General features: G+C 36.7%; 1 protein-coding gene across 2 annotated transcripts in view; it reads right to left on the bottom strand.

Moving 5' to 3' along the window:
• The window catches only part of dlgap2b (discs, large (Drosophila) homolog-associated protein 2b), an 85,791-nt gene that overhangs the window by 56,065 nt on the left and 13,371 nt on the right, over positions 1-16,355 (bottom strand). For both annotated transcript variants that reach the window (XM_073816437.1, XM_073816436.1), the window contains exons 2-4: positions 14,125-14,339; positions 5,704-5,860; positions 2,692-2,911 (exon numbers count right to left, since the gene is read on the bottom strand). In XM_073816437.1, coding sequence (XP_073672538.1) covers positions 2,692-2,911; positions 5,704-5,860; positions 14,125-14,339 — 592 coding nt within the window. The remainder of the gene's footprint in view (positions 1-2,691; positions 2,912-5,703; positions 5,861-14,124; positions 14,340-16,355) is intronic.

The following is a 16,355-nucleotide window of genomic DNA, read 5'->3' as shown; positions in this document are numbered from 1 at the left end:
CCAGCTGCACTGTGGCACTTTTCAGAAGCATCCCAGAAGTGGCTCTCCGCATTGCTTCGCTAAAGATATACACCTATGTCTCCTTAGATTAAAAATAATGGCTAGTGCGCCCACTGCAATATACATAAACCTACCAACATCTGTCACTATGACTTACTGCGAGAGGAAAAAATTAGGCTATGCTTTAGTCTTATAACTTCGGTTAATAGAATCGGTTAATTTCTATTGGTTATTTTTTAGAAAAAAAAAATCATTTTTAATGGTTAATTGAAACACAGCTAGTGCAAGTGCACATCTTACTGTAAGGACATATTTTTTTGTAATATAATCAAAAATATTTTCTGTGGTAATCAACAACATTTAATAAATAAAAAATATATTTTATAAATAAAATAAAATACAATATATGCCTTTATGGAAAAGCATTGCTACTTTGGCAACTGAACACTGGTTGTCCCTAATCTGACTTTTAATGATGTGTCTTTCAAAGGACTAGTCCTGATTTAGTTGAGAAGGCAGTGCAAAAACACACATATCCATTGAAAGATGTATGCGTGTTGACATTATAATACCTGTGACAGGCATCTCTCCAGCTGCTCTTTTCCCCTGGATCTCCTTCCTGCGATGGCCAACGAGGGGCCACGCCGCCCACCCTCCCTCTCCACCATCACAGAACACCCAACACCTTACTCAGAGATTTTAGCGGCAAACTAAATTTAGCTTCATCTACTTGTGAGTCTATGGGATATGCTTGATAACATTACTCTGATTGGTCAGTACTTCTGAATTAACTATAAAACCAGAGAGCATCGATACCAGAGCTCAAGCAATTATTTGAACTTTCTTAAAAGTCTTTAAGGAAAGAAAGCATCTAATTTAGTTCTACACATATGCAAATTATGGTTCTTTTTGTAAATCCAAAGTAGTACAGGACTGCTGAAACAAGAAGTCCTCCAGAGTGAAACAGCATGGATGGAATCCTTTTGAGAAAATGGCTTTGTCCTACAGCCGGTTGACTTGAGCTGACAGGGATTGCATACAGAGCCATATGTGGTGAAAGCACTTCAGCAGAGTGAGACGGTGGGATTGGAGAGCTCTCCTTTTCTCCTTAGAGTCCTCGGTGTGTTGTCAGTATGAGTTTTTGACAGTATGAAGGTCCAATCAAATCAAACTCCAGTTTGAATAATAAACACAAAGAAGCCCACATTAAATGAAAGAAACAAAGTTTGACTGGAGTGACCAAACAAATCATACAAAACAAATTGGCATTTTGGTTTTAAAATGTAAACAACTGAAAAAAAAAGTATTTTTAGTGTCATTTGACATCAATTTGTGGCATTTCAATAGGGTTCATAGCTTTACTCCATGTGTACACCAAACACAGCAGGGGTGTTGGGACAGGGTGCGGAGGCGGCATTCTGCTTGCACAAAGAAACTGTGACACGTGATACACACTTTCTCATGAGTATGTGTTGCACAAAACCTCCACACTTGCTCTGTCAGGTCATTCTAAACTCATTTAGGTTGTGAAAATTACTCATTAGTTAGGAGTAAGGTTAAAACTGGATTAAGATAATATGATTTGTTTTCATCTCCAGTTTTTGAATTCATATAGAGATTATCAAATCATAATAAGGTAGTTAATTCAATTAGCACATTAACAAATCAACCGAAATTTCACCTCAGTGACAGAAGAATTTCTATAACTAGTTTTGATGCAAAAATATTCTACTAAATTATTCAGTCATTACTCAACATAATGCATTATAATATGCAAAATAATAAATCAAGCTTTTAAGTGATTAAAAGACATCTTTAAGGTTTTTCTTTCTCCATAAAATAAATTACTATTTTCTATAAAATAAAGGACATTCAACATTCAATAAATATTATGCTTTAAATGCTAGAATCAGCACTTTGATTTTAAAATTTAATTCTGAGAGAATTAAAAAACAAGTGCACATTGCTCTAATTAATTTTATTGAAGAACAAAACATTTACTTCACTAGTTTTTCAAGCTATTATTTTGATTAGATTTTTAAGGTCAATTTTCTTTTTGACTTCCACTTCTGAAGCACTGTGAATTTCTTTTGATAATGTAGATGTTTTATGCAACACACAATATTACATAAAATTGATTCTGTAGTTCACAATCATTGCTTTGTGCATTTAGGACTGAAACAGCCTTTAAAAATATTTTTAAACTACCAATTCATTTTCTGTGGACTGTGAACATGTCTAAAGCCGGCCTTCCTGCCCAACCTTAACCTGATTTTCTGTGCTGCGTGAAAACGCTTGCCCATGATGTGTCGCATGCTCTGGACAGCTGTGCTAGTTAAAAGCATGCTGAGTTGTATCTCTGCCTAAGTCCCAGTCTAGCCTCTTATTACCATAGGACCCAACCAATCAGAAGCCCAGAAAAGGACGCATGACTCGTGCAAAGGGAATTGCAGGCAACCGTCTTTCAACACTCGGGGAGCACAGACGCAGAAAAGCAAACACACACAACAGACAGGAGCCGACGAAAACGACATTCAAGTCAGTCATCTCTCAAGCACAAGGGAATCCCACTGTACATATGTAGGTATGCCAGAGTATGTAGTTCAGCATGTGCTGAATGTATGGCGGGTATGTGCTCTAAGCCTTTTCTCTTTCTTTCTCTCTCAGGTGGCATTTGAGGCATACGGTTACCTGTTGTGGATCTGAGAGTTGAAGTGACAGTAGAGGATGTCATTGAAGGCAAGCAGTCGTCATCTTGGGAATACCCAGCCTGAATTGCACGCAGGTAACTGTGGCTTCGAGTGCGGAAAGAGCCGGGCAGGTCCAAGGCCTCCACGGCCTGGGATTCTACTTCGCTAAAAACGGACTCGCAAACTGACTCAAACTGGCCATTGACCTCAGTCTCACTCACCTGAGAGACAAAAACAGGAATAGCAGTCCTTAATTTTTCCTCTTCCTTTCTCTTTCTCACTTTGATTCTTCCCCTTTGCACAGTAAATATGAAGGAGTGTTAGCAGGAGGAATATACCACTGGCAATTTCCGACCTTGAGCGTCTCAGTAGAATTATGCCAAAAAGCAACAAGATAAGAGAAAACATTTCAGACTGAAATATATAATCTCATAATAAGCAAATGAAGAAAAGCAGATTGTTTCAAAAACTTTCGGAGGGAAAAAATGCACAAACAGTCAATAGCAGCAGACAGTAAGAAAGCAAAGATTGTGTAAACATAACTTAGCAAAGGTAACATCACAATTTGAGGCCTCTCTAACCAAATGTGATAAAACATTATGTTCTTAACCCTTTGAGCGGTACGATCCCAAATATGGGATTCAAATTTCTGTGCCCCTGGGAGTACGGTCCGACATATGGGATTTAGAACATTCAGTGACGTCACGCAACTGACAAATTCAAACTGCGCTTTGGTGCGCTGGCTGGCGCTGAGCCAGAGACGGACGAGCTCTGCACTTGTCATATAATGACAACTATGCAGTGTTTTTAACCACATAACGCTTATTTTAGGTTTCAGACATTTAAATACACGTAAGTACTAGTAAAGACATTTAGAATTTGTAAAAAACTCACATATGTATATGGAAGCAGCAAACAGCAATCTATTCAAATATAATTTGCCGATGGGTTTTATTCATATCACATACACATAGTCTAAGTAACTAAAAAGTTCACTCTATTCCTCTTCTAGTTCACCAGCCACTTACTTTCATGTATTTCGGGAGAAACTGATGAATTTACGTGCTATAAATCTGGCTGACAGAACTCTCTGAACGGCAGCGCGAACAAACATGGCGGCGCCCATCTCACATTACAGATTACGATCCAGATCATTTATATAGGGTTTTAAACAACGAAACACACTAATTCACACATATTTGTGAATTGGAATATCAGATAGTTCATAGCATGGTAAGCAAGTGTGTGAGTATTCTGAATAAAAAAGGAAAAACCAAATTAAAGCGATCTATCTGTCATACAGTGTTATTGTGTCTGTGTTGAGTCACGTGACGAGCTTGACGCATCGCCATGGAAATAATAAAGACAAACGTTCTAAAATAACGGTCGCTTAAAAAAAACTCACTCTGGGGGGTCCGCTAGAATATATTAAATTCACCACTGAAAGGGTTAAATAAATATCTATACAACTCTAGTTTAAGGTGGCCAAGCTAGTCAACTTACACTGTGAATTAAGTAAACCAGCTTAGCCAAGATGGTCTACCTCCTATAACCAGGCTAATCAGGTACTGAGTCTCATTAGCCCTGTCAGATAGTATTTTGGGGGTTGTTTTATAAAGTTGTTATATAGTATTATAAAGTTGAGTTTTAAAACATTATTAATCAACTTAACCCACTCCCAACTTGCTTAGACAAGGCTGTCTACAAATTCAAATCTGGTTGATCAAAATGACATCCCAAATTGTCTTTGGTCTAACCAGCTGGAGGTTTTTCTAGTTAACCACCTAAATCAAGCTGGGTTAATTAGCTCAACCTACTCCCCACTAGCTTAACCAAGATGGTCTATCAGCTATTACCAGGCAAGTACTGGGACCAACTGATAATTTGGAGGGGGTCAACCATCTAAACCACCTAAATACTTTTGGACTTTTGGAACATAGAAAATAAACTTAACATATTGTCTACTTGCTTAGCCAAGGCAGACTACCAATATTAGTCCAGTAGACCAAGGTGATCTTCCAAGCTGTCCCTAGTTCAACCTGCTGGTATTTCTGCTGGTTAGCCAACCAAATCAAGCTGGCTTTTCTTGTTACTTAACCAAAGTTGTCTATCAGTTCTAACCAGGTTGACCAAGATTATCAACATTCTCTGCCCAACCACCTAAATCCACCAAAACTTAAGTGGGTTTTGGAACATAGTTAATCAGCCCAATGTATTCCTCATCAGCTTAACCAAGATAGACCATTTTGGTCTTGGTCACCAGCTATAACTAGGCAGGTACTAGATCTTGTTGGCCCTGTCAGCTAGTAATATGGGGGTCAACCACCTAAACAACCTGAATTAAGCTGAGTTTTGGAACACAGTTAATTAACTCAACATCTTCCCTAATTGCTTTGCTGAGTGGTCTACCAATTCTACTCCAGTTGACCAAGATGACCTCCCAAGTTGTCCTTGGTCCAACCTGCTGGTAGTTCTACTGGTTAGTCACCCAAATTAAGCTTGCTTAAAATCTCCACTAGTTCAGACACAGTTGTCTACAAACTCTAATCAAGATTAACTACTCAGTAATTTTCTGCTCAGCCTGCTGGTAGTTACACTGTTCAACCACTTCAACAAACTGGGTTATGGAACATAGTTAATCAGCCCAACCTATGATCCACTAGTTACTAGTTTAGCCAAGGTCTCAATCAACTCCAAACAAGTTGACCAAGATAACCTAGCAGGTTGTAAAAGACCCCTCCTGAAGTATTCAACCACCTAAACCACCTTGGACTAATTTGAATAAGCTAATAATCAGTCAACACCTTGGAAACCCCTTTAATGAATCATAGATCATTAGCATATAGACTACTATAAGTCTATTCTCTACAACAGCTTAAGACACAATCTGAGAAAAGAGCAGGACATCTCAGACAGCTAAAGCCCCCTGCTTGAAACCACTTACTGTACGTAGATTGTCTTTGCTTATACCTGTGTGTCAGTGCCGTGTGCTGTTGCGAGTGGTTGGACTCACCTGGCTGACACAGCTTGCCTGACTGAAGGTACTGACTGCACGCATGTAGCTCTGGTTTCTGGAGCGAAACTGTGGAGGGTTGAAGTTGGTTGCTGGGTCCAGTGACACGCTGGGGTGAGGGCGCATATCTCTCGTTGTTTGCAAGTGGTAGCCAGAGCTAAATGGAGGGAACAACCAAAAACTATTGTAGACATAAAGGAACCTATTCAGAATTAGAGTGAAGGGTCACTCAGCAATAACCACCAATGGTGAACTTTTAACAAACTCTGAGGATATGATTTAAGACAAAGTGACTTGGTTAACAGCTTTTCTGTCCTGAACACAAATGTGGGACATTTTAAGTGTGCAAAACTTACAGACCACATATGAAGACAGATATACACCAAAATTACGATCCAGCAAGCAAAAGAAACATCATACATTATGGTTGAATATCCTATTTTTACAGTTTTCCCAAATTGATCATTGCTTGGACTTTATTTGGTATGAAGGCCAAACACAGTGCAGCCGTCATGTGACATGGCAAGTCATGACAAGTCATGCGACATGGCCTCAGTGGCCTCAGAACACACATTATCAGTGCTTCTAGTCTCAGTCCAAAACCATAAACAGCAACTACATATCTGTCATGGATAGAATAGAAAGCATTAAGAGAGCCAAAGAGAAATCGGATGACATTTTTGAAGCCTCTAACACTTCCTTACTGCCAAGACATCTCAAACATCGACAGCGTTCCCTTCATCCTCAGTTCTCTTATCACCAGCTCATGTGTGATTCTCAGCTAATTTTACATAAACATGAAAATAAAAATAAGCTTGGCTCTTTATCCTAGCGAAGCAAATATTTGCATCGTGTTATCGCTCTAGATTACTTGCAGGATGTTCTTAATGTCACTTACACAAATAAAATTATCATGTAATACTCACCTTCATTTTCTCACACAACCAGACATGTCAAACTGGCAACCTGATCTCATAATCAAAACATACCTGTGGGAACTTTTTCGCAAGATGCAAAATACGTACCGCCATGTACATTTTGTGACATATTCAATGTGAAATGTCCATATTCAATGTGACAAATGACACTAGTGTTTGTTTTTTTTTCCCCGGAACAGATGAACATACACATGGTATGTTTTGATGTTAGTTTTGTATGTGTCACCACAGTTCTGACTTGAATGCTCTGTGACATTTTAAAATAACATATCACCTGCACTACACATAACCTACCCAATAGTATGAACAAAAGCAAATCTGATGTAGAAAACGCAATCGCAAGATACCTGTTTTAGCTTGGCTTTCGATTTCTCATCTTTCTGCTTTTTCATCATGAGTCATTTTTTTTCACAGGATTCATACCCAGGGATTCCGCATCCTAAGTCCGATTCTGTGCCTGCTGAGCTATCGAGCAAGCTTTTACACCCGCAAAGTGAAACATGTGAAGCTGTAATCATAACTGTGTATGAAAACGATTTCAAGTGCTCAATGTTTTACCGCCTCTAGTGTTCAATTCTATTGGAAACTGCAATGATATGTATAGCACTTATTGGTACGTATTTCACATCTTGTGAAAAAGTTCCCACAGGCACGTTTTCATCATGAGATCAGGCAGCAAACTGGACATTAAACACATGTTAATAAACTCTTCACTGATTAGCTTGTGTGACAACGCATCAGACATGACTGAGGCATATATTGCGCATTCGTGCAATCATGTCATTCAGTTTGCGTCATTCGCATCGCCCAGCGTCAATAAGAGTCTATTTGCGACTTTGCATTGACTTTGTATGCAATCTACAATCTATAACTAAATTTGCTTTTGGTGTGCACACACCATTAAAAGTGAGATGTGTAACTTCTGAGACACTAGAAACACCAAACATAGTTATAAAAATAGTGACTGTTTCAACATGTTTTCCTCTGTCTGCCATTGGATGTACAAACAGATATCATTGATTCCCAAACTAACATCACTGATTCAGTCAATACTTCTGTGCCTGGCTCTCTGGAATGCTCAAACTTTTGAGGGAAATCAACTTTTAAATGCTTATCAAAATAGTTCATGCAAATTTCATGTTTAAAATGTACATAATCCAAAAGACATAGGCACATATTCTCAAACTCTGTCTACCCTATTTTATCATCACACACACCAGCCAAGATGTACCTTTTTTATAAAACATCCTGACTGGGAATATATGCCTGTGAGCCCCCTATCCTTTAATCAATGAAGGATTTTTATAAACTTGATGGTCACAGTGTTTCCTGTATTACGCAAACTCATCTCAGCCATCATAATCATAATCATAATACAACCCAATTTAACTACATTAACCAAGAGTCAAAAATCAGTCTACTTATCACATTAGTTATTCTGACATATCAGACATTTAGAAAATTACTTTGAACTACTCATGAAGGAAAGACCCAGAGATGAAAACCGGACATGTAGGTTTAGAAATTGTATGTATAATGTTCAATATAGACTAATATGGTTATCGTTTTAAATGTAGGCCTTGGAAATTATTTAAATAATAAAAATGCATTGAATGAAATCATGTGGCTGTATGTACTATTTTATTAATGTAATTGAAAGCAATGGAGATCACAGTACAGTGCGAGAATGTAATAAAACAGAAGCTGTGATTTAAGTCTGTAATTATCTGTAATAATAGACATTAATTCCCTAGTTGTTAGCTGATTAATTAGACTGAAATTACTGAAAAATAGAAAGTAACATAATGTTGATGCCTTACTCTCAAGTACCTGAATGATAAATTGAGGAGCTACGGCTGACAGACCTGACAGAGTCTATAACATGTCAATGGTTAATCCTAGGGTTAGTGCAGCCTATGAACTGGAAAGTTACTGAGATCCTCTTTTCCTGTTGGCCTTGAGCAAGACACCAGGTTATTTTAGGACTGCATGGATGTAAAACATCTGCTCAATGAGACATAACTAAACTAATATTGCTAACGATTTAAATGATCTCCCCTAATGAATATCGAGGTTAGAAATGGAGAGAAATGAAATCTCAAAATGTTGGTAGTTTTGTCATTTTCCACATAATATAGAACAATAATTTCTTGAGTTATGTTTTACAGTATATAAAAACATGTTTGGAACAACATGTGAGATATTTGTTACATATTTCTTAAAAACAACCTATTACCACCAAATATTAAAAGAAAGATTAGTTTACTCTAAGTTTATCCAATCAAATATTAGTCAGCATATATTTCAAAATGAGAAATTGCATAGAATTCTGGGTAAGTCAGAGTGGCTAACTGACATGGTAACTGTTACATTTCCTTGGTCAGAAAATGCTCACTCAGAACATAAATGTGAAAATAAATGTATTTTACTGTGTCATCAGAAGATATATGAACCCAGCTCAGGGGTTTCTGAGTGTGCAGGATTTGTAGGCACCAAAGTGACACACATAGCAACTATTTTGGGAAATACACAGTTTGATGCTGTCTCTGGAGCAACGTAGACACCTTGTGCCTGATGTTGTTTTCCATTTTCAGCAATGTCACCTGGCACCCAAACAGATGCCCTTCTTATCATCAGTTTGACAGCAAATAAAACAACTGTCTGGACAATGTCTCAACACAACTTCACACTATAGAACAGCATTGGGAAAGTTACTTGAAGTAGTCAATTGCCAAAAACTTTTTCCACATTACTTAAAACTTAATTACTAATTAATAAAGACCTTATTACTTACTATGTCTGCACATTTCAGTTTTACTATTTTACTTGCCAATGTTGCAGGGCTGTGATTGAGATTGAACATTACCAAGTTTCATTCCGATCAGCCTCAGTTAACCTTGTCTAACAGGTGTTCAAACTTTGTCAGCCAATGTTTTTTGGCAATGCGGCCTTGTTTTTTGAGATACGCAAATGCCCTTGTAGACACTTGTGGCACTTCGGACCAAGACCATGTACACCATTTTTTATGTTTATAAGACAAATGGTTCCACAGTTATAGCCATTTTTATGTTCTTTATAGCATATTTGAGTTTGGTGGAGATATCTCATTCAGTTCAGGAGTTATAGGCATTTTACTAAAAGTGGCCCTGGTTTAGTTCCGATCAGGCAAAAAACCTAGGACTAGTTCGCAGAAGCCAGTTATTCAAAAAATGCAGCATGAGTCAAAGGTCCCAACGACATAAGACGCAGTCTGCGACTGACGGTTTAAGAGTTAAGAGCATTTTCATACTTTTGATCGCTGTAGCGCCCCCGTCAAGCCGATTGAGGCAAGCCTTGGTCACACTGTAGGTGGAGTGAGTACTTCAACCCCTTCATGTTTCTCTACAACTTACGGTTTGGTCTGCACATCAGTTTTTACGTGGAGACCATTCTAACAATTACAATAGGGTTTCAGTGCTATGCGCTTGGACCCCTAAATATGCTACACTCAAAAATGCAGGCCTCTTTTATTGTCACTGTTTATAAAACCAGGGAGACAAAAGTAAAATGACTTTCATTAACTCTCAAAAACTTTCAAAACTCTGATCTGATCACGCTGTTCTTAATATTCTTATGTGGATGGCAACATATTTTGCTCTGTAACATTTGAGATGCTCCTAGCATCAAAATCTAATATTCTGCTGCAGACTACAGAGAATTTCATCCCAGCAATTGCATTATAAGACATGAGTCGGATGGTAGTTAAGCCCTGGGATGTTTTAATTAAGTGTTCCTATTGTTATTTAGTGACGTCTTTTGCCCATAACATCTCATAGTGCACTTATTATAAGAGCAATCTCTGGGGCAATGTAGGTTAAGCATCTTTCAAGAAGGGCACCATGGTGATTTATTACGATCTCCAGCTCCTGGAACACACCTGTATGGGCCAAATCTACAAACCCAACACCAACATCTGCACCACTGCTGTCAGCAGTAATGCTTTTTTTACTTATTTCAATTTTGATTCTCAAAGAATGCTTTCGTTCATAAATACTGAGATAGCATGAGTGAGTTACGTCACTTTTCTAGTTTTAAAATTCCCAGAATCATGGCTGATGTATATTTTAATAGCAAAGCTGTCAATGACAGCTGCTCTGTGAAGCTCTCTGAAAAACCCAGAGATGTTGTTGTTTGATGTTGGTGTTGCTTTTGGGTGGTTGCCAGAGAGTTGTTAAAACGTTCTGAGTGTTTTTTTCCCCCAGCTGCAGCTACGGTATAAAAAAAATACATTTAAACATACATTCTGATTACATTTAATTATTTTATTGAGATATTTAGTAGTTAGAACTTAGACACTGAGGTAAATATCAAGACAGATATAGCTGTTTAAGTCTTCAGTGTATTCTTTGTTCACAGTATTTGGTGTAACTAACTCATTTTTAAAAGAATGCCTGTAGATTAATTGTACTTCAACTGCATGAGTAGCTAGCTTGAGAAGTTTCCTCAATGGTGGTGATCACTGTCTCTTTTGTAGACTGGTGTATATTTGGACAGGAGACAGACAGAGCAGAACTGACAGATCTGTGAATGACAGTTGCTTAGAGTCTACAAAGCTCTCTGGAAAACCTGGACAAGATGTTGTTTTGCTTCACTTCCCCCTCCGTATGAGTTACTGGTGTCACTACAGATTTTAAAACAAAAAAATCTAAACAAGGAATGAATTCCTTACTATTCTACTACAATGCATGCATATACATTTTAGATATAGCTCTTGTATATGCCTTCGAGAATTAAATAATTTCTAGGATTCAGGATTCAACTATTTGTTAAAAAAAATCCCATCAATAAAAATTTCACATCATATTCCAAACCATCCAGAGACCAAACTAATCCACCAGAACCACAAACATTTCTATGGTTTAACTATACCTGAGGTACAAACATCATACACAATATATTGTTCAGATAAAGTGAAGAACTAACCTCACGTATAATCACACACCACAGTGAATGACAAATCACTCATATTCAATTTAATAGTCATATACTTGTTTGGCCATACAGGGATGTAAAGTACTTTAGTAACTCTATTTAATTATTCCACTATTTTTCTATAATTTGCACTTTACTCGAGTACTGTTGAAACTGAGTTATTTTACTATTACTCAGTTACATTTGCATATGTATATAGAGTAACAGTGAAAAGATAAATACATATACTGTATAATATGACTGTATACTATTTTAAGAATTGTTTGATAAACAGGAATTATTTAAAATAGATCAGTTGAATACAGAATTTCAGAACTTCAAGAAAATTTGTGATTAAACAGGTTTGTGCATCGTAGTTACTTTATGAGGAAGATTAGATTAACTTTTTATCATATGCAGCTGTCACATCAATAGCATTGTTTTTTAAATGCATTATTAAATGAAGTTTACTCATTTACTTAGTATAAAATACAAATACATGTTAAAAGGATAGTTAACCAAAAAATACCCTCCAGGTATCCTAGGTGTAAAGGCCTTCTGCAAATTGATGCGTTGTTGTAAGAAAAATATTAATATTTGAAACGTAATAATCTCTTTAATCTAGCTTGTGCCAACTGGTCGTACACAGGAGGCATTCCGGGTGAATGATTTCTCCATGTGTGTTTCACATTTGTCACTTCTTAATGGCGCATGTGCACCACCGACGTACAACCAGTTGGCACAAGCTAGATTAAAGTGATTATTACATTTTAAATATGGATATTTTTCTTACAAAAATGCATTGATTCACTACAGGAGACCTTTATTCACCCCCCGGAGCTGTATGAGGGACTTTTTATTATAGAAGGATGCACTTTATTGGACTTGTTTTGGACTGATGAAGAAAAACACCCGCACATGCCATTCTAAAGCTCTAAAATTCAAGGATAATTTTTAATATAACTCCGATTGGATTCATCTGAAAGAAGGAAGTCATATACACCTAGGATGCCTGGAGGATGAGTAAATAATGGGCAAAGTTTAATTTTTGGGTGAACTAACCCTTTAAACAAGACTGTAAATGTGTGCACACACAATACCAACGAAACGTTGCATTTTTGTAAAATAATGAAAGAAAACATGATGCACTTTCTACCGTCTCGGTCTCTGTGAACTTGAGCGCAAAACTTCAAAACTCTGTGTATACTTGCCTTACAGACATGAAAAATATATCTATAGAGAGTGAAATGTATAATTTTAAATGAACCAATTCAAATAGAAAACAAATATTTTCAGATTATGTAATCGATTTGAAACATGCATACAGTCACTATCGCAGACTTCATCTCTTTTTAAGTCGAAAACAAAGAAAGCACTAGTTTATCAATGAATTATTAAAACATTAATGCAGTCTTGCTGTTTTTCCCTGACACATTGATGATTATTATATCTGCCGGTCTGCCGTGGCAAGCTGTTGTTTGTATGCGCTTAATCACTTATTAGGTTATGTAGGCAATTAAAGGCTCATTATTATGATTTATATGGTTTATTAATAAACGTGCTACTAAGCGACTAATGCTTACAATGAGCGACTAGTCAACCAGAAAAATCTTTAGTCAAGGGCAGCCCTAATAAAAATGCATTGATATAAATATCTTGATGATAAAAAAAGATTCGTAAATATTTTACTTTTTTAGCTGAAAATACGTAGCAATTTTTAAACATTGTAATACGTCCAAATTGTATACTTCAGCATCAATAAAAACATACAAAAATGTATGTCTTGTGCTTGTAAACGTTACATACTAATATCTATGTGTATACAATGAGACCAAGTTGTTAAATATGCAAATGTTTTTGGTTTCATGCTTATACACTCTTTAAAATAAAGGTTCTTTACTGGCATCGATGGTTCCACGAAGAACCTTGAACAGCCATGAAAACTTTCAAATGCAGAAAAGGTTCTTTATAGTCGAAAAAGGTTCTTTAGATTTTTAAAATGTTCTTCAAAATGGTTCTTTTAAGAACTGTCCAATGAAAGGTTCTTTGGGAAACCAAAAATGGTTCTTCTATGGCTTCACTGCAAAAACACCCCTTTGGAGTCTTTATTTTTAAGAGTGAATATCACTTTTAACCAAACATAATTTCTCTTTTACACTATTTACACTCCTACAATAAGTTTTCACACCCCAGTGACCAGGCCTCATAAGCTGTTGACTGCACTGCATACGTTCTAAAGCACACAAGATAAGACTAATAAGTGAATATACAGCACACAATTTCTCTGCATATCAATATTGTCCTCAGCTATGCTGTGAAGTACTGAGCCACTCAAACACCGCAGAATCTACACTTCAAAACTAGAGAAAACCAGCTGATTCTAACGAGCGTTTCTGCAAACACCCTGGAAACAGCTCAAGCTTTTAAATTGAGAAGAAACATTTTAATAAGGCAGAAGGATAAACAACAGGCATACAGTTTGTGTGCAACTCAGCGATGACAATGAGAAGAATAAAGATCTGTAGAGACTTACCTTTGGGTGTCTATATGTGGCCTCTGCAAGACTGATTTGAGGACAAGGGCATCGGACCGCACAGTCTTCTGAGGTGACGTCTTGGGGCTGGTATCAGACTCACCACTATCATCATCTCCCATGGCTTTGACGTAACTACTGCTACGCATCCGGCGACACGGGATTTCCTCCTCCTTCTCAATCCCTGGATAACCCCCCCACTCATCCTGAGGCACCTGCAGGGATACAAACACACCACATCAAAGCCTGTTCTCGCATACTGCACCTTTCATCACACATCACATCAAGCTGTTTGTTAAACCTACCAGCTGCAGCTAACTTTCTGCCAATATACCTGTCATAATTAGTCAGGAATTCCAGGATCTCCCAGTGGCTTTAATATTGGCAAGTATAAAAATGTAAAAAAAAAAAAAAGAAAAAAAAACAATACTTTGATAATTGAGTAATTTTATCTTTTAAGTGGCATTCATAGCCCTCCAAAAACAGAGACCAATTAACAAGAGGACATGAAGAGCTGAGTCAGAGAGATTTGGACCCAAAGCTAGATCAGATTCCCACAGAAAACCTGGATCCCATACAAGCTTATCTTGTAGTCTCTAGACAATAATTATGTAGACTCACTTACTTATTTTTTTAACTAACATTTTAATATAACATGACTGTACATATTATAAAAGAAATAATATGTTTGTTTTGTGTTGCGGTCAATTAGCAATCAGGTTAAATCAGTTAACTGACTGGGTTTAGACCAGTTGTATAATGTAGGTTCAAAGAGAATATAAAGTGATATAGATGACTATAAGCTACTCTCAAATACACTAAAGCACTATTAGGGTGGTAATTGTTTCTCAGGGTGATGTCAGTAAAAGAACATTTGCCTCTGATGAATCTCAGGCTTTCGGAAGGCAGTTAATTCATAGAGGGATTCTGGAGTTGCGATGTAATTTTATTAATTTTAGCAATAGCACATACACACTGCAGAGGGTTGTCACTTATCTAAGTGGTTAATCCATTTCTATCTACAACATGTGGTTCTTTATGAGAGTGTCACATACAACAGAATTCACTTAAAAAAACAAGTTTTTGTTGGCATTTATATTTGTAATTTACAGCCATCAGATGCCAAAACATTGCTACATCAATGTGTGGTTCCATTATTTGATACCAAATGATCTACACTTTAGCATAACGAAAAGAGGACTTAATATATACTTTATTGTGAACTGAATATAAAGTCAGTTTATAAAGTCTATAAAGTCAGAATTGCGGGAATTCTAATAGATATGAAGTCAGAACTGCAAGATATAAACAATTTGTAAGAGTCTATATCTCGCAGTTCTAACTTTTTTTTCTCAATTCTGACTTCTTTTCTCAGAATTGTGAGATATAACCTTCATTCCATTCAGAAGGGTTCATCCCTATACCCTAATCCCTTCAAAGGGTTTACCCTCAGGAGTGAGAGCTTTGAAGGGTTGAAGGGTGTATGGGATCATACAACTGTTTCTTGAAGGGCCATTTTTGAGCACTTCGGTTTGGAACGTCCCTTAAATATGGCGGCCATGATTGTTTTCACTCTGAAGTGCCCTTTAGAGGGCAATATATCCCATTTGTAATGCACCGTCAAACTTGCAAATGCAAGTTAAAAAATCCAATTCTGAGAAGAAAAAAGACACCTTATATTTTCTTACAGTTGTGAGTTAATATCTCTCAAATCTAACTTTTATTCATAAGTGTGAGTTTAAATCTCGCAACAGTGACTTTTCTCTCAGAATTGTGAGATATAAACTCGCAATAAATCAGAATTATTCATTGAGAGAAATAAAGTCAGAATTAAAGACTTTTCTGGCAATTTTATCACACAAATTCTGACTTTTTTTCTTCCAATTCTGACATTTCTGTTTAAATCTCGCAGTTCTGACTTTTTTGCAATTCTGACATCTTTTTTTCAGATTTGTGAGATATAAACTCGCAATTGCAAGTTCTAATTCCAATTCTGAGGAGAAAAAAAAGATTCCTTATATTTTCTTACAATTGTGAGTTTATGTCTTGAGATTCTGACGGTATTTCTTAGAATTGTGAGTTTATGTCTTGAGATTCTGACGGTATTTCTTAGAATTGTGAGTTTATGTCATGGAATTCTGACTTTATAACTCACAATTGCAAATGTATATTTCACAAAGAAAAAAAATCTGAATTGTGAGATAATATGTCAATTTTAATGGAGGCTTTAT

Source organism: Garra rufa, chromosome 13, assembly GCF_049309525.1.
Source record: "Garra rufa chromosome 13, GarRuf1.0, whole genome shotgun sequence".
NCBI classification, from domain to species: Eukaryota; Metazoa; Chordata; class Actinopteri; order Cypriniformes; family Cyprinidae; genus Garra; species Garra rufa.
Note: the sequence above shows the minus strand (reverse complement) of the source record. Positions and strands in the feature narration are given on the sequence as shown.